The 25,166-nt window shown below is 34.5% G+C and overlaps 1 protein-coding gene and 1 pseudogene across 1 annotated transcript in view; both read left to right on the top strand.

The window, feature by feature from the left end:
• TBC1D5 (TBC1 domain family member 5) overlaps window positions 1-25,166 on the top strand; it is a 373,122-nt gene that overhangs the window by 269,858 nt on the left and 78,098 nt on the right. The window contains exon 15 of the mRNA XM_023527949.1: window positions 15,933-16,018. Within this exon, the coding sequence (XP_023383717.1) occupies window positions 15,933-16,018 (86 nt within the window). The remainder of the gene's footprint in view (window positions 1-15,932; window positions 16,019-25,166) is intronic.
• LOC111736536 lies at window positions 18,999-19,116 on the top strand (annotated as a pseudogene).

The raw sequence follows: 25,166 nt of genomic DNA, 5'->3' as shown, positions 1-25,166 counted from the left end.
TATATTTAGGACCTATTCATTCAAAAGAAATTGACTTCTGATTAAGCAAGTGAGAAGAGACTTTATTAATCACAGAGCTAATACAGTTTTGTGCCCTAAAGGATTTCATTGGAGGATTTAATGTGTCCATGTATGTATGTTACTATTAAGATTATTGTAATTTTCTACCAACCATTCCTTTTAGTGTAGGAAAGCAAACAATGAAATATAGATAGTATGAGCATTCTGTTTTCTTCCTTCCTTTCTTTCCTCTTCTTTTTTGAAAAATAAGATTTAATGAGCTTCTTGAAAACATAAAACATAGAAGATAACTTCAGAATGTATTTAGGGTAATATCAACAAGGTTTGGTGAATAATTAACTATGGATGGTGAACAATTAGTTACATTTCCCAGGTATCTACCTATTGATTGAGTTGGTGGAAAAATGATAGATGAACAAGTTTGTGAGAGTGGCTAAGAAGGTTGGATAATGAGTTGATTTTGAGTAGGTTATGGGATATCTAGGTAGAGATGTCTAGAAGGCAACTGGGAATGTGTGTCTAGAGCTCAAAGAGTGATCTGAGCCAGAGATACAGATAGATACAGAAATCTTGGAATATGGATATTAATTGTTGTTGAGGGAATGTAAGTGATGTGCAGAAATGATATGTTGTGAAGATGAGACTAGAGTTAGAAAAGGAATCATAGGACATAACAATAGGAGTGAGAGGAAGGAGCAGAGGGAGAAGATTGAGAATGTGGTGAAACCGTGAGAAGATCGAGTGATCATTACCTCAGGGTAGGAAATCCCAGGAACATGGAAATGATTAGTGACAAATATTGTAGAGAGATCAACGGAAATTAAAAATAAATAACCCTGTTGAAAGTTGCTGACATATTTAGAGTGCTCATTAAAGGGGAAATAAAAATGACCCTTTCAGACTGAAACAGTGGCATAAAAAATAAAATAATAATAATAAAAGACAAGCAAAAAGCCTGTAGATGATTCAGAAATAAAAAGGAAGGGAGACGTGGAGATAGTGTGGAATTTAGGGGTAAAAATAAATTAGCAGCATAGTGCCGTTGTTAACAAAGGGAAAATTGTTTTCAAAAATATAGATAACGTAGCATTTCCCAACCAGATACTTACTAAGGTAACATGGCCAACTTTTCATTCTCAATTTTGAGATGTGAGAAATTGTAAAATATTATTTGAACACATATAAACTGATTATTTAAAAGAAATACAACTAAAACTACAAAAAAAGAAAAAAAAAATCAAGGCTATATACCTGGAATTGAGATTCTTAGCCCAAAAAGAAAACTAAGAAGTAATTAGCAATGTTCTTCATACTTCGTGAGCCATTATATAAATGAGAGCAGTCACTGGTACCTGGTAGCCAGAAGTTTGAAGATAGAAATGGATTCAGTTCCTGGCTCTACCCTTACTATCTCCATGACTTTGGCCAAACTTCTAACCATTTTGAACCTGTGTCTTTAAAGTGGTGATGAGTTTGTTGTGAAAATTCTATGAATATGAAATATGAAATAGTGTTTGTAAAGGGTCTGGTATGGTCTGGCACCTAGTAAATGATAGCTGATGCTATATGTACTTTCTCTAAGAGAAAGAGGCAAGACTAAATGGGCCTAACTCCATTTGCAGCATATTTAAGCTATGGGTTATTTCTTTAAATTTAGTTTTTAATTGATGCCTCACAAATAAGTGAGATGATTCCTAAAACTCTTAATTTTCAAAGTTTCTACTTACATAGAAAACATCCTAAATAATTTAATGGTACTATGTATTATTATTTGCTGATGTTTAAAAGCTCGTTTCTTTTTATGTAATTGTATATGTAGACAAAGTTTGAAGGTTCTAGATATCATTAATCATTAAATAGTACAGTCTAGAAAAAGAAATCACATTTTAATAGCTTTTGAGAGCCCTAAGAATGACAAAATCGGTAAGTTCATTCTTTCCACACTGTGCAACACTGCTTCTCTTCATGACCCTCCCCACAATACAAACACAGTTAAAAACTACTCTTCCTTCAAATTGCCATTCCATCGTCATTTCCTCTGAGAAGCCTTCCCTCCTCTCTCTGATGAAATAAAATCCTCCTTTTATGCACTTAGCACACATACCTCCTTTCCTAAGCATCCAGCACAGACTTCATCTTACAGCGATATTTACTTGCCTCATCCTCTAGTATAAGCTTCTTAAGAGTAGGGTCATGACTTGTATCAACATTGTACAACTGATACCTAACATAATGTCTGACACATAGGAAATATTTGGATGGAAGGAATCATGGATGGATGGATGGATGGATGGATGGATGGATGGAGACAGAAGGATATTTCATTCCATATTATCTTCACCCTAGTTCTGTGTTCTCTTCCTTCTACTTGGATTGTTCTTTCCACCCCTCTCCTACTGGCAGCTTCGCAACCTTCCTTCCTGGGTTAAATAGCACTTCTTGGTTTTAAAATGACATCCAGCTCCTCACAAGTTTCCCATTAAAACTCCTATGAAGACTCAGACAAACAAAAACAATTTCACACCACAAAAACAAAATGAAATAAGTTCAGATAACCTACTGCCTGCAAGGAGTTCAACTCAATTAAGAAAAGTTAATTGTAATGCCTGTGTTTTACTTTATAAAGCAGGGTACTATCCACATCCACTCAACCAGCTGCTCCTTTGTGAGATAACCCACAAATGGTAGTCAGATAGTGATGGCCAACCCTTGGGCACTCTTCTTATTGATTTCCCCTGTTAGAACAGGCTGCTTTTGTGACTACTCACTAGACTTCTTTTTATTTTTGTTACCTGAATTGTGTTCATGATAGTAATTAGATATAAGAGTTAGGATTCTGTTCATTCAGAAAAACTTTGAGAGCAGTATGAGATCACACCCATTGCCACTTGGCCTTTTTGGAGCTTCTTTATGAAATGGGCATAATGGCAGCATCTTTGGCCTAGGCCTGTCTCATACTGAGGAAAGAACTTGTGGGGGCATTTAAGAAATGCCTTTTCTCTGAGCCTTCCTTTACTCATGCATACCTGCAGGTCCGATGATTTTCACCCTACCTATCTCCCACTATTTTTTAAAAAGCCAGATATTGTCTCTTTAGTTTACCTAGTTCATAGATAATCATCGAGCATATACCTTGTGCCAGATACTTTGCTAGAGACAGAGAGGATATAGTGATCTGGACAGGGGTCAGCCTTCAGTGAACTTATGCTCTGCGTGGAAGACAGATGTACATAACTTACCTTAATGTAAGGCAAGATGAAATCAATGCAAAATTAACTTGAAATTAGCATGCTATCAGAATGGAGGTAGTAGAGTAACTAGAAATTCACAAAAAGCTTCATGTAGGAGGTAGTATTTGAACTAAGAATGAGAAGAAGGATTTCAGTAAGCAAAGAGTAGTGAGTAGAACTCTAACCTGAGGGAACAACTTGCCTAAAGACTGGAGATATGTCCATTGAGAGTTATGAGTGAAATGTGAGGTACATAGGAGATAATATGAGAAGTATTTTGAGGCCCAGATCATGGAGGTCCTTGAATATCATGCGAAGATATTAGAACTTTACTTGACTGGCAAGAGACCTGATTCAGAACTAAGAAAGGGAAGTAAAAAAATCACGCCCAAATTTTTGGAAGGTGATTCTGGTGGCATTATGTGTACAGATCAGAAGGGAATGAGATTAGAGACTTGTAATAGCCAAGGAAAAAATAAGACAGTTCTGTACTGCAGTGAGGGTCATTGTCATACTGCCACCGGAGTCCCTGAGGAGGCAGAATGATAGAACTTTCTCAGCCCTGGATTTTTCATGTCCTGGGTTTAGGATTCTGTCTAAGAGCCAATGTGAAATGTTGATACCAGAAATGGAGGTTTAGGAGTTTTTATGCAGAGAGGTGATAGTGGAGAAATTGGTATAAAAAGAAATGGACAGAGAATTGAAATCAAGGGTATATTTAGCAGATCACAAGGAGGTAGTAGCATATCTGTAAGAGTTCCCTTGTGTGTGACATTTGTGTATGAGTAAGTTTGTAATGAAATCCTGAAATTGGTGCCAATTAAGACTTCTAGGTGACCTTCAAGGGTCAGGCTTAGGGCACCTGAACTCCCCGATTGTCAAAGGCCTATGTGGAAAGAGCCAGTCCTGTAAGAGATCAAAAAGTTTGGCTAAACAAAGTAAGCATAGCACTATATAACAGACTTTTGGTAAAAGGAACAAGTTCAGCCAGAATCGTGAAATATTTCACATACCTGTTTAACCTATGATATGTGTGGTATAATGAGTATAAAAACTAAGCTGAGAAGAGTATAAACTACTTTTTATTTTATATTTTAAATAGCTTTAAAGAGCTAAATTTTATTATGAATTTAGTGCATAGAAGTACGTAGAAAAAATCAGAAATGGTCCTTGCCCATAAGCCCATTGTGGAGTTAATTCCCATTGTTGGCAGATGGGAGTGGAATCATATGACATTACAACAGTATAAAAATATAAAGTAAAAAACCAAAGTCTCTATCCTGTCACCCTTTGCCTGCATCAGCCCTTTTCTCCTCCCAGGGTAATAAAAAAAATGATAATAAATAACACACACACATTCATGCATGCATTTACCAGCACATGTCATGTTTTTGGCTTTTAACAGTTTAAGATATAATTTACATTTAATAAAAATTCATTCATTTAAAACATACAATTCAATGGTTTTTACTACACTGATGTACAACCATCAACATAATCTAATCTTAGAACATGTTTAACCAGCCCATGTAGCATCCTTTTACCCATTAACAGTCATTCCCCACATCTTTCCCCCTTGCCTAAAATTTCCCCTACCCCAACTGCTAATCTAATTTACATAGATAGATAGATAGATAGATAGATAGATAGATAGATAGATAGAAAAGAAGATTGATTGATTGATTGATTTACCTTTTTTGGATATAATATAAATGGGATTATAACAATATACAGTGGGTTTTTTTTTTTTTGGTGTTTGACTTCTTTAGCATAATGTTTTTGAGGTCCATCCATATATCAGCACTTCATTCATTTTTATTGCCAAATAATATTCCATTGTGGATACACTACATTTTGTTTGCCCATTTGTTAGTTTATAGACATTTGGGTTGTTTCCACTCTGTAGTTATGATGAATTATACTGCTGTGAACATTTCTTGTGCAAGTTTTTGTGTGGACATATGTTTTTATTTCTCCTGGATATATACCTAGCAATGGAATTACTTGGTCATGTGGTAACTCTCCATTCAACATTTTGAGGAACTGCCAAACTGTCTACAAAGTCGTTGTACCATTTTACATTCCTACCAGCAGTATATAAAGGCTCAAATTTCTCCAAAACTTGTCATGTCTGTCATTCTTATTATAGCCATTATGATGAATAGGAAATAGAGTCTCATTGTGGTTTTGATTTCCATTTTCCTGATGGCTAATAATAAGTACATGAACATGTTTTCATGTGCTTATGGGCCATTTTTACATATTCTTTAAAGAAATGTCTCTTGAGATCCTTTGCCCATTTTTAATTTGTTTATTTGTCATTTTATTGTTGAGTTGTATTCTGAATACAAGGCTCTTATATGACATGATTTGCAAATATTTTCTCTCATATGTGGATCATCTTTTCACTTTCTTAACAGTGTCCTTTAAAGCACTAAATGTTTTAAATTTTGATGAAGTCCCACTAATCAGTCTTCTCTTTTGTCACTTGTACTTTTGTGTAATATCTAAGAAATCTTTGCTAGCTCAAGATTACAAAGATTTATTCCTCTGTTTTCTTCTAAGAGTTCAATAGTTTTAGCTGTTACATTTAGGTCCGATACACTTTGAATTAATTTTGTGTATGTTGTGAGATAGGGGTCCAAATTCATTCTTTTGCATGTGGATATCCATTTGTGTCTGTTGAAAAGACTGTTCTTTCCCCCATGGAACTTTTTCCAGAAGTTAACTATAAATGTGAGGGTTTATTTCTGGACTTTTTGTTCTATTCCATTGATCTATATTTTTTCCCTAATGCTAGTACCACACTGTTATGATTATTGTAGCTTTGTACTGTTTTGAAATCAGAATTATAAATCCAAGAATTCTGTTTATCTTTTTCAAAATAATTTTAGCTATTCTAAGTCACTTCCATTCTCATATGAATTTCGAGATCATATTGACAATTTCTGCAAACTATTTCTTTTTAAAAAATATTTACATAAGAATTATACTTTGTATGCTGTTCTAGACATAACTTTTCCCCCCTTTCATTTAATAAATCATCTCTCTCAAGGGTGTGTTGTATGCAGTGTCCACTGGGAAATAAGTGCTCTGTACTTCCTCACAGAATGACCACTAGAAAAGAAATGGCCTCCAGAGATTCCTCCTGAACCTTGATGGGATGATTACTTCCACCTTCCTATCCCTCTTTCTGAATCACTACCAAGTATGCATATCCTTAGTTATTCTCACTGCTTCAGAGTTTCAACTGAGGGATCTTGAACCCCAGGTTAACGGATTTGACTCTTCAAAAAAGTGACCTCTTAGACGAGACTTATTTTCTTGAAAGATTTCTGGCTGAAGACTAAGAAACTTTTAACTACTTCTAAAAAGAAAGTGGTGAGTGGACAGCCCCACTTATGGGAACATCCCTGTACAAATCTGGCTGCCATCAGCTTCCCCACAGCAATGGAAACACTCTCAGAGCAATTCGCACAAAAAGAATGTGCTCTCCAGAATTAGACAGCTTGCTTTACTGTAATTGAGCTTTCCTTCATTATCCTCATCCTCGTCGCCCACCTAGCCACACTTCTTATTCACTCAGATAAGGTACTGGATGCTTTCCAGTGCAAAACCTTTACATCTAAACATACCCACCCCAAACATTATTTCTATCCAGGGCTGGCATTCAGCTGGTGTTACAACTATACCAGTTGTTAAAATATTGAAGTGCTTCTATATCAGTATGTAAAGAGTCCAGCATCTAAGGGGTTAAAACCTGCCACAGCAGGGTCTCTCCCAAGCATTTCCTCCTGTGTCTCTCTATCAGCCCTGATTGGTAGCTCTCTATGCTATAGCAGTTATTTTATATTTTGACTATCACCCTGACACATTTATATAACAAAAGGGTTAATTAAACTAGTATAATGGTACCCATAAGATTCTACTTTACCAAGAGGAAAGCTGAACCCAAAACCACCTTTCAGGTTTCTTGAGAAAAGGCCACAGCCTTGCAAAAGGTCTATGGATGGAATTAGGGGGGAGGGGCATGGAAGGAGCATCCAGGAACTCAGGTGGGAAAAATTTACATCTTTATTTTTACTAAGCCCTTACTAAAATTTAGTATTTATATCACATATGGATGAAGGCAACAAACTGCAATATTATTAACAGCATCTGAAACATTTTCACTAATAGCAATCACAGACATTTTCTATCACATTAGAGTTGATGAAGATACCTTGAAATATCATTTTTACATTCATCACTACTTCTAAATTATAGTAATGATTAGGCCAGCCACTATATCTTATTTAATATATTAATATAAAAGTACATGTCACTGTTATAAATTTGTTCAATATTTTGATTACTGTATTTCAGTATAATTGGTTTACTTTATAACCCTATGTATTTTATTTCATGCATTTAAAAACATTCTGAAAAGGAGGCCAAAGTCTTCACAGGAAATAGAGTGGTCCATGGCACAAAGAAATTAAGAACCCTAGAATAGATGTCATATGAGCAGCATGCAATTGATATGCCAGTTAGTATCACTAGATTTTTCTGGGGACTTTAGTTTTAAGGCTTAGCTATATCAAAAGTTAGTGATTAAAAAGAAAATATTTTGCGACACTGTCTGTTCTTTAGAGAAATTAACAGTTGACATCGGTGTTATTTTTTATCATGATACATGAAATCTAGAATTTAAAAAAATCAAGAAAGGCAAGAATACATCTATAGGGATTCTTCCCAGTGGTGTCAGTGGTCTAACCTGATGCACTTTCCTAAGTAGAGATATTCTCACTCAGGAAAATATAACTCTGATCTGTGTGTTATTTGTTTGCTTTCTGATTTCTGTCTACACTTAACACATTTTAAAGTTCAGTACTGATACTTCATTGTTACATCAGAAAGCATCACAAAAAACACAGTGTAAGTGTATGACCTTAGTAAGAGTAGATTTACCTAATAAATGAATTTTTAATTTCAAAATGTTTTATCATTGAAATTACTCCCCAAATCGCATTCGATGTGTGGCTGTGCACGGCTTCCTTTTACCAGGCCTCAGTATACAGGAGCTTAGCTTTTGTTGCCTTAGCAATTACAAAAGCAGGTAATGAAAGCAAAGAAGGTAGGGAAAGGAAGACAGGGGCAAAATTTCTCAAACCAGGGTTCTTGGTCCCATGGGGTCACATAGACTTATTCTTGGCGATTCAAATATCCTAAAACCATTTTTAAATTGCTTCTGTTTTCATGATAATTTATTTAAATTTATTTTTAAACTTCTAAAGATAAAAATTTACAATGATAATTTTTATATCAAAGATTTAGTTTCTTAAGGCTGTTCCCAAATTGGAATATTTAGGAACATTTTTTGAGATTGCCTCTTTCCTTTTTTTCCTCTGTATCATTGAAGGTTGGTAACCACGCTTAGGAAGAGACAAATGGGTTTCCAAATTTCTTTAAACCATTGAAGTAAGGCTTCTTGCTTCCTCCCACCCCACCCTCCCCCACTCCATTCTGCCTACATTCAAGGAAGGGAAAGGTGAAGAGTTCAATACTGCTGAAAAGAGCTAACCAACTATCTAAAAGGAGTATTTTGAGGACCAGTATTAGTAACAAAGAAAATGTGTAGACTTAAGTTACTTTCCTTATTTATTTCCATATATATAGGGATGTGTTAATCTGGCATCTTCCCGCATGCTAAATTAAAAAATATATAAATACATTAGAAATAGGAAAAAATTATTTCTCTTTTGGTGTCTATTTATTGTGTGAAGCTACAGTCGAGCATAACGCACAGGTGGTTTAAAATGCTTCTCTGCCATCTGAGATCTCGGCTTGCCAGGGTATAGATGGGGATGTCACTTTAGGGAATTGGGCTTATTCAGTATGTAAAATGAGGCTGGCATGGGTTCAGAGGTTTTGTCTGTGTCTTTACCCAATTAACAATTTTTTGCTTCCTTTTTTTTTTTAACTTGTTTTAGGCTTTTAAAAATTTTTTTTTAAGTTTTAATCTGTATATGCAAAAATGAGAATTACCTGAATTTTTCTGTCAATTGCTCTGAGATTCTTAATACCTAGTATTTGTAATATATACTTCCTGTCAAAATAGAAATTATTATTATTATTATTATTATTATTATATAAACCATAGATCATTTTAAACCTGGTATTGAAGTAATATTCTCATTCACAGCCTTTGTTACAGATTTATGTTTTTTTTTTTTTGATGAAGATCTGGATTAACTTGATGAATGCTTTGTATCTATATTTTGGATTTGGTAACATGTAAAAAATCAAAATAGGTTTTAATTTTCCAGATCTGATGTTTTATGAACTTTACTAAGTATCTGACATTGAACTTATGGTATCAATTGTTTTTAAAAATGGAAAAGTCATTTAGATAAGGAAAGTATGGCTCAATTACTATTTACGTAAGTACATACAGTAAAATGACTTCTCTCATTAACACGTAATATAAAAAGAAAATCAGCTCTTGGGTAAGTGAAGAAAGAAATAAAATGCAAGTCTACGTTTGACAACAATATCCAAATAATACCACTTATTTTATATTTTTTTAAAAGGGAGTTTTGTTAGCATTTAGTATTATAATGTCTGCCTTTTTGATCCACTGTGTTACTGTATCTAATTTTAATGAAGAGGGCAGTATGTGGCAATAAGAAACAGAAACGTTGAGACCTTTGTGGACCCTCTAGCAATCAGTGAATATCAGATCACAAATTTCCCCAGCTTTAATTACAGGCAAAAGAAAAGACAAAATTAGCATTTTAATATAGAAATATCTTAGGCTTTAGGAGAATTATGATAAATCTAATGTTGCCTAGTGAACCAAAGAGGGGATATTACAACAAACTGTCTCCTTAGGAATATTTGTTTAAATAAAAGCAACAATACTTCATCCTTATCTTTTTTTTTTGGATAATTATCGCTATTTCAGGCTATTCTTTGTTCCAGGTTTAAAATACCTTTACTTTTCTTTTCTTTCTTTTTTTTTTTTTTTAAGTAATTGGCAGTGTTTGTTTTCTATAAAACTATAAGAAGGGAGAAATTCTGTTTGCTTGGCACTAACAAGGTAATTATTTTAGGGAGAGTTTTGCTCTCCAGCTCCAGTACACTGGTGCCACGGCATCTCTGCACTTGGACGCGTTTAGGTTCTCTCGTTTCCGTTACAGTGTATTAAACTAACTCCTCTTCCATGGCGGAGGTTTGCCCACCTGTCTCCCCTAAAACACCTGCAACATATGTTTGCATAACCCTGTAATGCTTTGCCTTTGGGGTCCTGAGAAATTCTCCCCAGAGCTTTTTGCTTATAAACAGCTGAGCAATTCGTTTTTCTAATGACGGTTGCTTTTCCCCCAGCATTGAGGCAATAACATATTCACTAAAATAAGAGTCTCATTTTTCATCAAAGAGAAGCGTTCGACATGTTTTTGCAGTGCTGTTTCTCTTTCTGAGCTTTATTTTTTCCCCTTTTCTAATCTGGCATACTAAAAATTAAGGGTTGGTAGCAAAATATTAAGGTAAAGAGAACTAAGTAATTCTTCATTTGTCAAATATTTTCTTCATGCCAAACATACATAATATCGTAAATATAAATCAATCTTTTCTATTAAACAAGTACTACAGGAACTATATCAGTTTAATTTAATGTAAAATGTGTGACCAATAAACTATAAAAGTGATAATAATTTGGACATATTGCAGAAAATTACTTTAATTATTGTAACATCATGAGCTAGCAAACAAATGTACATTAATGGCGTAGTATAGTTTTACAATCTTTAGAAAATTTATAAATGTGTATACTTCTATTCTGAAAAATAAGATAGCCCTTCTTCCCACATATGAGATCCATTGTGCATGATATATTTTCCTAAATATGTGTTTTTGCTTTTCAAAAATGTATTACTTAGAAGAACCTACCCTAAATTTAAGTATGATTATCAGAAGTCTGAAACATCACTTTGTCTTCCTATTTGTTATCATGGATTTTAAGTTATTAAACTGTCATGGGCTGCTCTCAAATTAAGGGCTGTTTATCAGTGCTCAGTGATATCGGAAAGTAACCACAGCTTCCTTTCATTGCATTTTTATCAAGAGCCTGGCACTGTGCTGTGCACTTAACGTTGATTGTCTCATTTAATCCATAAATCCACAGCTTTGCATATGAGGACACTAGAGCCAGGAGTGTAGCTGACTCCTCACAGTGGCTCAGCTAGTAGTGGGTAGAGCAGGGATCTGAGCAGGGGCCTTACTGACTCCTGATCCCCTGCCTCCCCCGCCAGACACACTGGGCCCCTAAAGCAGATGAGGACGTAATGTTTACCCCAGTCTCTTTGTTTTAATGCATAACTTTAACTCTTTTTTAACTCCTACCGGTACATTCATAAATTAGAACAAAGATTGCTTTTCTTTTGCTCTTTTCAGTTGTGCCTGTGTTTATAAATAGCCCTTTGAAAGGAGCTCCGCTGTTCAAAAGAGGATGAGTACTTCCGACTTTTTCCTTCTGGAGTCTCCGTATAATGATTCAAAAGGAGATAATCATCTACAAGTGGGGGCATAGAAATAGGGGGATCAATCTAGATAAAGTACTGTTTATAATGACCTTTGTTGGATAAGTTCGATTTCAGCAGGCTCAGAACAAGGAAAATTGTCACATACCATCTTGTAGTTAATTTTACTTCTTGTAGCATGTTGTAGTGAGTTGTATTTCGTATGAGTTAGCATTTAAATATGTGTATACTACCACAACACACTGAAATGAACTTAAAATACTGAAATTAGTAGCATGGGGGAAAGGGTGGTAGGAGGAAGACTTCCATTACTGAGTAGAGCAGAGGGGAGCTGTCCACCATCAAAAGTCGTATTTAGGTAAGGAACAGAGTGCTAAACTTGTAACTACGTCAAGGAGCGGCTTACTCTCAAAATGTAGACCTAGAAGCGAAGAACATTAACTATAACATGGAGGGTAGGTCGATGTCATTCAGTTTTATCCCTTACATCGATTGAGTCATTTGAGCACTATTTGTAAATTGATTTTGCGATCGTGCCAAATTAACAAAAGTGTGTTTGAAATTCAGAAGTACAGCAGGAGTTTTGTTTTTCCATGTAGCTCCCTCTAGGACAGTTGTTTCTACCGCTACCTATTCTGCTTCTGTAAGTCATTTTGTCTGCAAGGCTTTAAGATGCTTCCCCAAAATCCAGCCTGTCTATGCCATGGGTGGAATTTTCAGCATTCTTCTCATATTGCCATAAAATAAAATGCTGAAGACAAAGCTTTAAGAAGACCTACAACAGCTTGTTAAAAGGGAAGAATTGAGTGGTGCTTAGGAAGTTAACTATCTGCAGTCTTGTAGAAAATTTATTTCAAGTCCATCCTCATTGGTCTAGGAAAGGAACGGTAAACCTGGGGTAGACTAAGTTTGTGATTTCTGCATGTTCATGTATAGTAACATAGACTTCCTAGATCTTGGAACATAACTGGTATTTCTCTGTACACAGATCAATATAAGTTAAGATATGATTACCATTTTGCTACTTTTCTATCAAAGAAAAATTCACCAAAACAAAAGAGTTTTTTAAAAATATACATTGGTTTGGAAAAGCATATAATAGTTGAAATCATGACTGTGTAAAAAATGGGTTTAAAACAATTATTAATTGTTCCAATTCAGTCAAAGGCATGATATTACAGTTTTTGACATCACATGTCCTGCACAATGAGAAATTACAACTGTTATGTGGTCTCGTTTTTCATAAATACAGAGTTTTATATATGTAGAATTCTAGTAAGTCTTATATTTTAGGAGAAATTCCAGATCTTAAAATTAAAAATCAAAACTGTTATATTTCTATCAAATTTTATTTAGAAAATATCCTTTAAAATAAGAAAAGCAAATTTCTCTTTACTTTTAAGATGTTTCAGTGACATAAAGTTAGAATTCTGTTCATTTAATCTCATCCCCCTAAAAAAATGATTGCTGTCATTTTGGTACATAGCTATGTCAGAAGATATTGTTCCAAATTTTTTTTTTTTACATTTTTAAACCTTATTCAGAAGAGAGAAAACTAATTTAACTAAAAGAGAATTATAGGTATATTGAAGAACTATCTGTACTAAATCTTCGTGTATAAAAGTATTTGTGCCCTTTTTATTGTTTATGTCTATACATGTTGATTTTTATAGCCATACATTGGTTTGTATATATATGTCAGACACTTAGTTCTGTGCTGACCGTTCCCGTAACCACAAGCCACTTGTAGTGATTGAGCACTTGAAATGTGACTAGTCCAAATTGCAATGTGCCATGAGTATAAAATTCACACTAGATTTCAAAGATTTTGTAGAAAAGAAAGAATGAGAAATAGCTCAATAATTTTTTTTACATTGATTACATGTTAAAAATGACTATTTTGGATATACTGAATTAAATAAAATACTACATTTAAATACCCTACTTTCTTTTTCCTTTTTTAATGTGGTTGCTAGAAAAATTTAAATGACATAAAAAGCTTACATTCGTGACCCACATTGCATTTCTGTCGGGCACTGCTCAACTCAGACCATCTATATGTCTACATACTTTATAGTTTAGTAACAACATCATCTCAGACAGAAACCCGTATTGAATAACTTTCATCTATAACCTCTGATTTTATTTTCTTAGATTTCAAATGCTGTTTTTCAACATCATCTTTTGATTCTTTTTTTCTGTCCTGGTACAGTGGTACTTTAAACTGCCTCTTCCTTTGATAGTAGCAAGTCTCTCAGGAATTTAAATAGGCCTCAGCAAAAGCAATATTTGAGCCTCATTCAGGTGTTCAAGTTAGATCATTATTCTTAATAATGGCTTTAAGTGCTTCTATAGATCAGCACTTTGTGTCTTGAATTGCTCGTCACTTCTTTATAAAGATGTTTCAAGAAATTGTTCCTTGCAGTCCTCTCTTTCATTGTTTTCTAGCAAAAAGTAACATAATCCTCTATTAGTTCGTTGAAAGTCAGAGAAGAAAAGTCTTCTATATTAGCAAAACCAAAATGTATTTCCAGGTACTGAGAGTAAAAAGCAAAATTAGTAATGAGCGATGGTCCTGCGAAAGTTAATTTTTAAAATAAATCATGAATGCGCTGACAATCTGTGAGTGGCTTTAACCTCTATTTTATTTTTCCATTATACTTGGGTCCAGGTTGTCATCAGCTACTACGAAGAAACCTGTGTAATTCCTAGAGAGAGAAAAGTTGCACTGTTAGACTTAATAGTATGGTAGTCATGGAAGCATCAGTTATCTTCATCAAGGCAATTCAGATTTGATTATTGTAGAACAGTGTTGAATACCAAACCAGTGGAATAGTAGCTGGAGCTAAATCAAGGGATTGTCATTTTTGTTAGATGATTAGAGCTGACTTGGAAGAGATATGAAAGGGTTGAGCTGTGTAAATATTATCTTTTCAGCAGAAAAAGAAAAGGTCCATCATGGCCATTAAGATGCAGCTTGTTAGCTTGATGAATTTCAAACTATTTAACCTTAGCAATCATATACTCCCGCCTACATACAAGCATATCAGTGCCTTGGAATTATGTCTCCAAGGATTGATATAAAAACATATTGGTAATTTTGTATTAAGATAAAATGCAGCCTTTCTCTGTCTAGATAGATCTCTCAAAGGACAGGACGTGCTGTGGTTCAAAATCCCAATCATTAACCTGAATTACATGCTTAGATGAATCCTAGAATGTATTTATTTATAAGTTTTTTTTAACTTTTAAATGAAAAATATATATAATTTAACATCTTAGAAATGATGGTATTCATTTATGTTTTGCTTTTTAACATATTACACTTTTGTAAACTAGAAATGTATTTGTTGCATTTTTATTTGCCTGTTGAGGAACTTGATACATTTAAATAATAGACACATTAAATTAATAGCAACATATTTAAATAGATATACCTGGCCTATAATTCAAGGACATTTCTGCAGTGTTTATAAATAATACTAAATGCCAGAAAGGACAGTGTTTGCACCTTTTATGAAAATGTGCATTGGTCAATTTGCTTTTGTTTTGTGATGGTACTCAGCTAATATTTCCACTACCAGGGCACTTATTATTAAACTCGTATATAAGAATAGATAACATAGAAATTGCTAACTTTAAAAGAATTACTGAATTCTTGGAATAGTTTATTCATTTTAGGAGAAGAAAGACTTGTTGTGCCATCTAGTGGGCATATTTAGTATTCTGAATATCGAAAACAGATTCTTTTCCTCCAAAATGCAGCTTTCTTGACACTTTGTATTTCTCAGCCCATAAGCATGAATTGTACTCATGTTTCAACTCATATAGGTTTTCACTTTTGTTGTAATTTTATCTGATTGTATATTGGAGAGTCATATTGAAAGTAATTAAAATCATCAAAAATAAATCTAATGACAGGAATAAATATATGTGAACTATGAGAGTAGTGAAAGAAAAATATATTAAAACAATTCCAGTCCTTAATCAGAACTAAGATAGATTAAGGCAAAACTTCAATAATAAAAGCACACTAATTATTAAACTTCCTTATTATATGTATTTTTTCTGAAGGAATATAAAAACAATAATTTGTCTTTTCATATGTTAATGTATAATTTAAATAGCTTTATACATTTTAATTTATTTTTTCTTATAGAGAAATCCAAGACCAGTGACTTATCAATTTCACCCAAATTTAGATTATTACAAAGCACGAGGAGCAGACCTCATGAATAAAAGCCGGTAAGTCCTCTTTCTCTGATGAAAAGTTATGTCACAAAGATATTCTCATAAATCATCAAGAAATACTATACATTTACCAAAAATAATTTTACAGATTTTAGTATATTAGTGGTTACTGCATATAATGAATCTTTGTTAAATAAATTATCCAAAATTTTTTAAAGGCATAAGAAAATGATATACATTGATATCAGTGGTGAGATGAAAATTTAAAATAAATATGAGTACTTGTTACAATTTGAAGTTAGGCAACTTCATTTTTCTAACAATAATAAACCTGAATAAATTGTGCCTACTTGTATAATCTCTTTCTAGATCCTTGCTGTTGATTGAAAAGAGGCAGCTCTATAATATATTTTTAAATTATTTCAGTAACAAAATTAAAATTGAGTTTCCCAACTGTCTTTAGAACTACACAATAAGCTTATAAATGCATCTTGTGTGTGCATTTGTGATTACATACATAGAAATTTTAAGGGTCACTGTAGGAATAAAAAAACATTAAAATCCTACTTTTAAAAGAAATTAACATTGGCATAAAGGGTTGATGAACAGTTTTGTTTTTTCATAATACTGTACTCAGATGTCTCAAGAGTTAACTTGTCAAACCAGAACCATCTCAAATTAGAATGTAAATTCAAAGTTTACTCTGGGAGACTAAAATGTTAGTAATGATAAATGCTGTCAAGTTGTCCGAATTTTCTTCTTTAAGCATTTTGTCTGTGTACTAGCTCTCATTCAGTAGGGTTCCAGAAACCTAAATAAACATTTATAGAGCACACGTACAGAATGTGTTCTGCTCTTACTTGGAGACTTAAAAAGAAGACATAATTTCTGCCACATAGAAACTCATAGTCTAAGGAGTGAGAAGAAGTTTACAAGAAAATGGCTAAATTTAAACTTGTATTTCGAACCCTGTTTTAGTGTAATGTTATTTTTAAATTAGCCATCCTCGATTGAAATCTCATATTTTGATTTACTATGTAATTATAAGACCGGTTTTATAGCCTAGGAGGCTTCTCTGAAGCCCTTTTCCGAATCTTCATTTCATCTGATTCTTGTTTCACAAATAAAAGGGTATTCCTTTTTGTCACTGTTTATTTTATTTAGCAAAATTTTAATGAGTACCAGACTCTCATTATTTTAGGTATTGGAAATACACAGCGAACATACCAGACAAAAATCTCTGCCCTCAGGAATCTTACAGTCTAGTCACTTGTATGTCCTCCCTGTTATGTCAAGTATTTAGTTTTGGTATATTTAAAAGAACAAGATATTTTAGGTACTTTTTATATACAAAATCCTTCTAACTGAGGTCCCTTCTTCTCTTCCCCATCTTCTCTATTCTCCCACCCCCACCAGATTAGTTGTCACATAACAGACTAAGGACTCAATTGACAGCAGATTACATCCCTCCCTACCTAAACTCCTCCAAAGGCTTCCTGTTACTGTTGGTATTCCGGTCTCTTCCTGTGCTGCTTCCCTCTCTCTGTCCTTGCCTCCATCTGCTCTCCCCTTCCCTTCACTCCTGAGCTTGAGCTTTGCTTGGGACCTTAGCACTTAACTCCTCCCTCTCCCTGCATTCTTCCTCCCACCCTCATCTTCCCTTGGGTCTTCATGACTGGGGTCTCAGCCTTACCCTCCCTGTTTATCTTTTCTTCCCCTAGTCACTCTCTACTCTACTGCTCAATCTCAGTTTCTTCATAGCGTTCGTTACTAACTGAAGTTGTAGACTTCGTTTATGTATGTATCATCTGTCTCCCCAACTTCCCCACTAAAATCTAGCCCCCTGAGGGCAGGCACTTTGTCTTACCACTTAATGGCACCTAGGATAATGCCTGGCATTGGGAAGGTACTTTACAAATATTTGTTGTATGTATATATTTATTATTTTTTTACAGTTTTCAATGTGTACTTTTTTGGTCAAAAGAGGAAATGGACTATAGCCTTTATTTTTCCCCCTCATATTTTATCTTTCTTTTAGTTTTCTGTCCCTGCATTTTTTGTTTTTTGAAAAAGTTTTGGTTCTGTTTTATGTATTTCCTTGTAAACACATTGATTCTTATATAAAGTATTATTATGATGATTGGAAGGAAGGTTCTTCATCATCTCTGTTGTAATTGCAAAGCTTAAAATTGAAATTGAATTAAATGAAACATACCATGTAAAGAAGACATCACAGAGCAGTGAACAAGGAAAGAGTTAACAAATGGTGCTGAGAAACTTTATAAGTCTTTTGTAAGTATCAACTTATAACTTTACACACCAAAATAAATTCCAAATGAATCAAAGCGCATTCCAGCAAGCAAACATAGAGATAAAATACAAGTGTCTATGTGATCTCCAGTTACTAGAAGACTTAACCTTAAAAGTAATGGAAGAAACCACAAAAGGAATGACAGTGCATTTTACTACACAACTGTTGTTAAGCAGATATGTCAAAATGAAATAAACCGAATCAAAAGCGAACAGAAAATTGGAGAAATTGTAGAGGAAATAACTGGCAAACTATAATATCATTAGTAAGAAACACAAGATGCTGTCTCAGTGGCCATTCTGCATCATGCCATGCTTCATCGGATCCTCCCGTTCTACCTGGAAATCTGGGAATACCCTCCAATCTTCTTTTTTTTCCTCTGGACTCATTCTCTAGAGGATCTCACCTCATTTGTGGCTTTAAATACCATTTATGACTGAAAGGTTCTTAATTTACATCCCTGTTCGACCTCTTCCCTTGAGCTTCTAGTCTCATATATCCCACTACTTACTCAGTATTTCCTCTTGGATGTCCTATAGACATCTCAAATTTAACACTTTTCAAACTAAACTCTTGATTCTGCCCCCACGAACCTGCTATTTGTTTATCACAATAAATAGCGCAACCCAGTTGATCAAGTCTTAGAATTGCCCTTCACTGCTCTTTTTCTCTCACATCACACATCAAGTCCATCAGCAAATCCTCTTTCAAATGTATCCTGAAGTCTGCGGCCATGCCACCCTGAACAAGCAGATCCCGTCCGATCTCGCAAGCTAAGCAGGGTCGGGCCTGGTTAGTACTTGGATGGGAGACCACCTAGGAAGACTAGATGCTGTAGGCATAAAAAACATAAAAAATAAGGGATCGTAAGCTGACAAGGTCCTTGCAATCTGTGAGGTCAACCAAGGGTTGCCTCGCCTAAAAAAAATAATAATAATTAATAATAATAATAATAATAATAATAATAAAATGTATCCTGAAACAAATCACTTTTGTGTATATACTGCAAATACTCATCACATCATTGTTCATCTCACTACTGTAGTCTCTTAACGAGTCTCCCTTCCTCTCCTCCTTATAGACCCTTTCTACACAGCAGCCAGGTTGATATAAGGCAGATCATATCACTCCGCTGTTTGAGCCCTTTGATGACTTCCCCAAACATTTGGATAAAATCCAAAGCCTGTCAGTGATCTGCAAGGCAGGCCCTGTGATCTGGCCTCCCACTATCTCTCCAACCCCATTTGCTACCACACTCTTTCCTATTATCATTGGACTCCAGCCACACTCGCCTGTGTACTGTTCCTCAAGCACACAAACATGTTCCCACTTCAGGAGCTTTGAGCTTGCTTTTCTCTATGCCTGGACTCTCCCCCGAGGATCCACATGGCACACTTACTATTCAGTCTCTGTTCAAATATCATCTCTTCAGAGAATCTCTCTTTGACACTCTATTTAAAATAATGGATCCCTTTGCTCTGTCCTGTACTTTGTTACTGTTTTTGTTTTCATGTTTTCAATAGCAATTCTTAGTACCTGAAATGATATTTTCAGCTTTTAAAAAAATTATTGAGTTTTTTGGTTTGTTTTTATCATTTGTTTCTTGCACTGAGATGTAAACTCTACATGTTTGTCTTATTAACTGTTATATCCTCAGCACCTAAAATAGTACCTACAATATCATAGGCACTCAATGAAAAAAGAATTACAAACAGCAAGTAAATATTTAAAAGGCCATTCAAACTCAAAATTGGTCAAAAATGCAAATTAAAAGTACCATTTTTGCCTTTGAAATTAGCAAATTAGAAATAAATGAGCCATAGATGAAAAAGTCCTAGAGATCTACCACACAACACGGTCCCATAGTTAATAATACTGTATTATATACTTTAATTTTTCCTAAGAATATTGACCTTATTTTAGGTGTTATCACAAAAAAAGCAAAAAATTTAAAAATCAAAATAAAGAGGGCAGAAGGAAATTTTGGGGCATCATGGATATGTTTATGATATAGATTGTGGTGATAATATAACAGATGTCAATTGTACCTCATTAAAGTTGTTTAAAATGAGTGAGTGAGTGAGTGAGTGAGTGAGTGAGTGAGTGAGTGAGTGAATGGATGAGGGAGCTAGAGAAGGTGCATGAATAACCATAGTCACCAACTGAGGGACTATGAATGGAGACAAACTTGATAATCTTGCCAAAGAATTCTTTCAGTTCTGATGTAGCCCTTATCCCCTGGAAGTTTGTTTAACGTGTCACTACTTTATCCATGATGAAAAAAACGTTATAGCTGTGAAATCTTTGGTAAAGTCCCCATTTAACCATTTAAGTACTAAGATGCTTTTTACCAGAAGCCCTTCAGCCATAATTAGCCTTGCAACTACTTTCTTAGCTATTTAGAGGCTACTAAAGAGTTAATGTGTTTGGGCCAGTCACTGAGTAACAAGACAGGGAGTGAGGACAGTCCAGAGGGGATATACATGTTCGTGGGGGAACCCCCAGCAGTGATCAGTAAATAGACGATAGACAAGAGACAGGCAGACGCTGGGAAGCTGGGAACTAATACCTGCTCCATCTATGGCAATGGACTTCTATTTGTGTCGCTTATCCAAATAAGGGACGAGGATGCAAAGATGACATGTGATTTCATGGATAAGAATATCTCTAGAAATCAAGAAGCCTGATTTCTCATCTCTGCTTTACCATGGATTGCTATAATTAAGTCTTTAAAAGCAAGTGCCTAGGTATTTTAGTAGTAGATTTTCTGTTACGTATGTGGGTAATATTGGCTGTGCTCTGATTTTACTTACTTGCAAATTTCTTTTTAAAAATGGGAATTGACATTTTCTTATTCATTCAACTTTTGAGCTCAGAACAATTTAACACTCAAATCTTATTCCAATTTATCCTTAAGTAACCAGAAATTGCTGCTATAAAAAAAAAAATCAGTACCATCTAAATTGTAACCAGTCTTCAGAAAGACTTACCTAATTTATTTAGGAATCTATCACTACTAAAATCCCCAAATGAGTAGTCATGGAACAGAATTTCATAGTTTTTAATACTGCAATCCCTTTTATTAAGAGTAGAATCACATACCTTCTTTATTCCAGAACATTCATGGATTTTTCTGTTTTCAAAATGATACAACACAGTTTCTCAAAATGTGTCGTTCTTTCTTCTCTGCAGAGGTGATAAAGTAATGGCACTGGAGCTATCGTTAGTGCCGCAGCAGCACGTGTCACTTTCTCTAGTAGTACCTTTATTACAGGCTCCACAACTGTAGGTTCTTTAACTTACTTAAGCAATTTCATATCACTAAAGTTAGATATTTTATTTGATTAAATTAGTCCTAGATTGATATGGAAGAAACCAAGCTTAGGTCCCAGTCTCTTCACCCGACACGTCAGCAGTAGCGTCCTCTGTGCTAACATTCCCAGCTTTCCTCTGCCCTCCGTCAGACCAGAGTTTAAACAACTTAATTGATATCAGTGATGAAAGGTTCCAGCATTATAATTCTGGCAAGGAGGCTCTCTGCAGAAGGCCCCTTGTCAGAACCTCTGCATAGGATCTGAGAGGAAGCCAGGCTCCAGGGAAAGAAGATTTTAAAAAGAAGAGTTCCCTGGGCTCTGAAGATGTACCCTACATTCTTCCATGTGACTACAGATTGAGGGCATCCAATCATCCTTAACCCGGGAGTGCCTGGTGGCTAGTAATTCTCCATCTGTCCTTGGGATCAGGATCCACCTCATCTTCAGAGTGCCCCCCATAGGGCCTGGCCTAAGCAGAATGCGCTGAGAAAGTGCAGGATCCCAAGAAGCACAGGGATTCTTCCAGCAATTGTAATCTTGTACTAACTAGAATGTGAGGTTTGTGAGAGCAGGAACCACATTTATCTCTTTCATTCCTATTTCCTCGGTACCTGGCACAGAAAACAAATTCAAACAAATTCATGAAATGAACGAATGTTTTTTAGCTTCAAATGTAGAATAATTTATATTGATGTCAGAGTCTGGGTCTTACAGTCTTCATATTCCCAGGGCATAACACAGTACCTGGGACTGTTTATCATATTAGTAAATACTTAGTTTAATGACTAAATAAATAAATACAGTTTTGAATATCTAAAAGGCATCATAAAATTTTCCCAGACTATTTCCATTTTACACAGTCTGACCACTTTATATGGTCAACAATATTTTTAAATTAGGCTTCATTATATTTATTTACACGATGACTGCATTTTTTTCAGAAGTTTTTTATTGCTAAAATACAGTAAAGAAATAATATACTAATATTCTCAAAGCCATGAAGCTCAGACATCTGTGGTTATCAGTGTTAGTAGTTAATTGGCTACCCAGAATTTCGAAGGACACTGATTTTTATATAAATATAATTTTGTGATATTTTCGTGGTCAAATAGCTAAGAGGTGGTACTATAAACATCTATGTCTGAAGTCCTCTTTCTGTTGTATTAAAGAGAGTTGTTAATTCCTAACCAATTTAGGTAAATGGTAATATTATCTCCTATCTAGTAAGTAGATCTTTCTCCTTTTTAAAATTTTATATATAATTTATACACAATACACAGATCCTAAGTGTTCTGTCTGATGAGTTTTGACAGTTGTATATACCCCTGTAACCACCATCCAGAACAATATATCTAGAGTGAATGTTTCTTTCACCTGAGAGTTCCCTTGTGTCCCTTTACAGTTAATTCCAACCCTTCATCCTGAGGCAACCACTTTCTGATTTCTATTTCCATATATTAGTTTTGCCATTTTTTGAGCTTCACATAAATGGAACCACACAATATGCTCTGTTTCGTGTCTAGCTTTTTATTGCGCAGCATGATGTTTTTGTAGTTCATCCATGTTGCTGAATATCAGTGTTGCTGCACATATCACCAGTCCTTCCCTTTAGAATGTTGAGCTGTATTCCATTATATGAAAATACAACACGTAGTTTATCTATTCTGTAGCTTATAACTACTGGGTTATTTTCAGATTTGATGTATTGTGAATAAGGCTGCTTTGAACATTGTTGAATAGATGTTTTGAAGCTGTTCTTGTTATTGTTTGTAGATATGTATTTTTCTCTCGAGTAAACATTTAGAAATGAGATTGTTCTATTGGATAGATGTATGCTTAACTTTATAAGAAACTATCAAACTTTTAAAAAGTAATTACACCTTTTTCTACTACCGTTGGGAATACACAGAGGTTCTAATTGCTTTACATCTTTGCCAGTGTTTGCTATTGTCAGTCTTTTTTATTTTGTCCATCCTAGTTGGTATGAAAATGGTATCTCATTGTGGTTTAATTTGCCTTTTCCTGAAGACTAATGATGTTGAGCATCTTTTCATAGCGTATTGGTGATTTGTATATCTTTTTTTGTGAAGTGTCTATTCAAATATTTTGCCTATTTTTAGGGGTTGTCTGTCTTTTATTCTTGATTCATAGGAATTCTTTATATATTCTGGATAGGGATATTTGTCAGATGTATATGCTACAGATGTTCCCCAGTGTGCGGCTTGCCTATTTCTTAATGATATCTTTTGATGAGCAGAAAACTTTTATTTCAGTGAAGTTGATTTTATCGTTTTGTTTTGTTTTGTTTTGTTTATGGTTAGTGTGTTTTGTTTCCTGTCTAGGAACCTTTGCCTACCCTTAGTCTCCATTGTTGAGGGTCCTCAACACCCCCCCTCAGCGTCAATAACTCACTAGAAGGACTCACAGAACTCAGAAAAGCTGTTACAGTTACAGTATAATGTGGCAAAAAGATACAGATCAAAATCAGGAAAGGAAGAAGATTGCAGTCTAGGAGAAACCAAGTACAGCTTTCTAGTTGTCCTCTCTAAACAACTGTAAAGACATTTAATGATTCCCAAAGTGAGGGAAGAGAGGTGAAAAGGGCAAAACTGCCCATCAGGTGGGCATCTCAGAATTTTATCCTGTTCCATTCTGACATGTTTCCCTACGCCTGAACCTCTAAAGACTCTGCTATTATTATGAACCACAGTTACCTATGAGAGAGATTCATATCCCTCAGATATATTGTGTCAGAAAATAAATTAGTTAAAAACTTCCACTCTGAAAATAGAAACTTCAATATTTATTTCTATAGATATGTCTTAGAGAGTTTGTCTAATGATTTCGTATACCCTGTTTAATGCATAATTGCTTATTATTTGTTATCTTAGTAACCAGTGTTATAAATTGTGTTCAGGTCCAATAAGGTAAGCCCCACACTCTAGCTTATATCAGGGCCAGCTTTTTATCCCTAACAAGCACTACTCCTTTTGCCCCACATCACATCAACAAAAATTTAATTGCTGCATACAAAATAATCATAGTCTATAACTGAAAGGAAACATACGTTTCACTTGAAAATAAGACACCTAAGGAATAAGTAATAGCGAGCTAACTTTCATCATTTAGTTTTTAATAAAAGCTTATGAAATCCAGAGCTTCTTGAGATGTGGTAAGGGTTCATTTTCTAAGAAACCTCACAATATGGCAAACAAATTAGAATTAGATATAAATGTCTTTCATCGAAGCAAATTTGATATACTCAGCTTCAGAGTTAAATAAATTAAAGTTGGAAATCTCATTTTACAGAATTTGAAGCCTTCAACTTATAGAATTTTAAGTATAAGTACATCATGAATGTTAGTTCAGGTATTAGAATCATCTTGAAAAGTACTATGTTGCTACCCTGACAGCTGTTTTAAATTTATGAATAAAAGACTGACGTCTGTAAGCATGAAAGAAATAAATATGAACCTTAATTCATTCAGGGTAGGTCAATAACGATAGACTAGAAAAATATAGGAATGCAAAGAAAATATTGTTTCTCTCCAAAAACCAGTCACATTTTTATGTATAA

Source organism: Pteropus vampyrus, unplaced genomic scaffold, assembly GCF_000151845.1.
Source record: "Pteropus vampyrus isolate Shadow unplaced genomic scaffold, Pvam_2.0 Scaffold1, whole genome shotgun sequence".
Lineage (NCBI taxonomy): Eukaryota > Metazoa > Chordata > Mammalia > Chiroptera > Pteropodidae > Pteropus > Pteropus vampyrus.
This window is presented reverse-complemented; position numbering and strand designations above follow the sequence as displayed.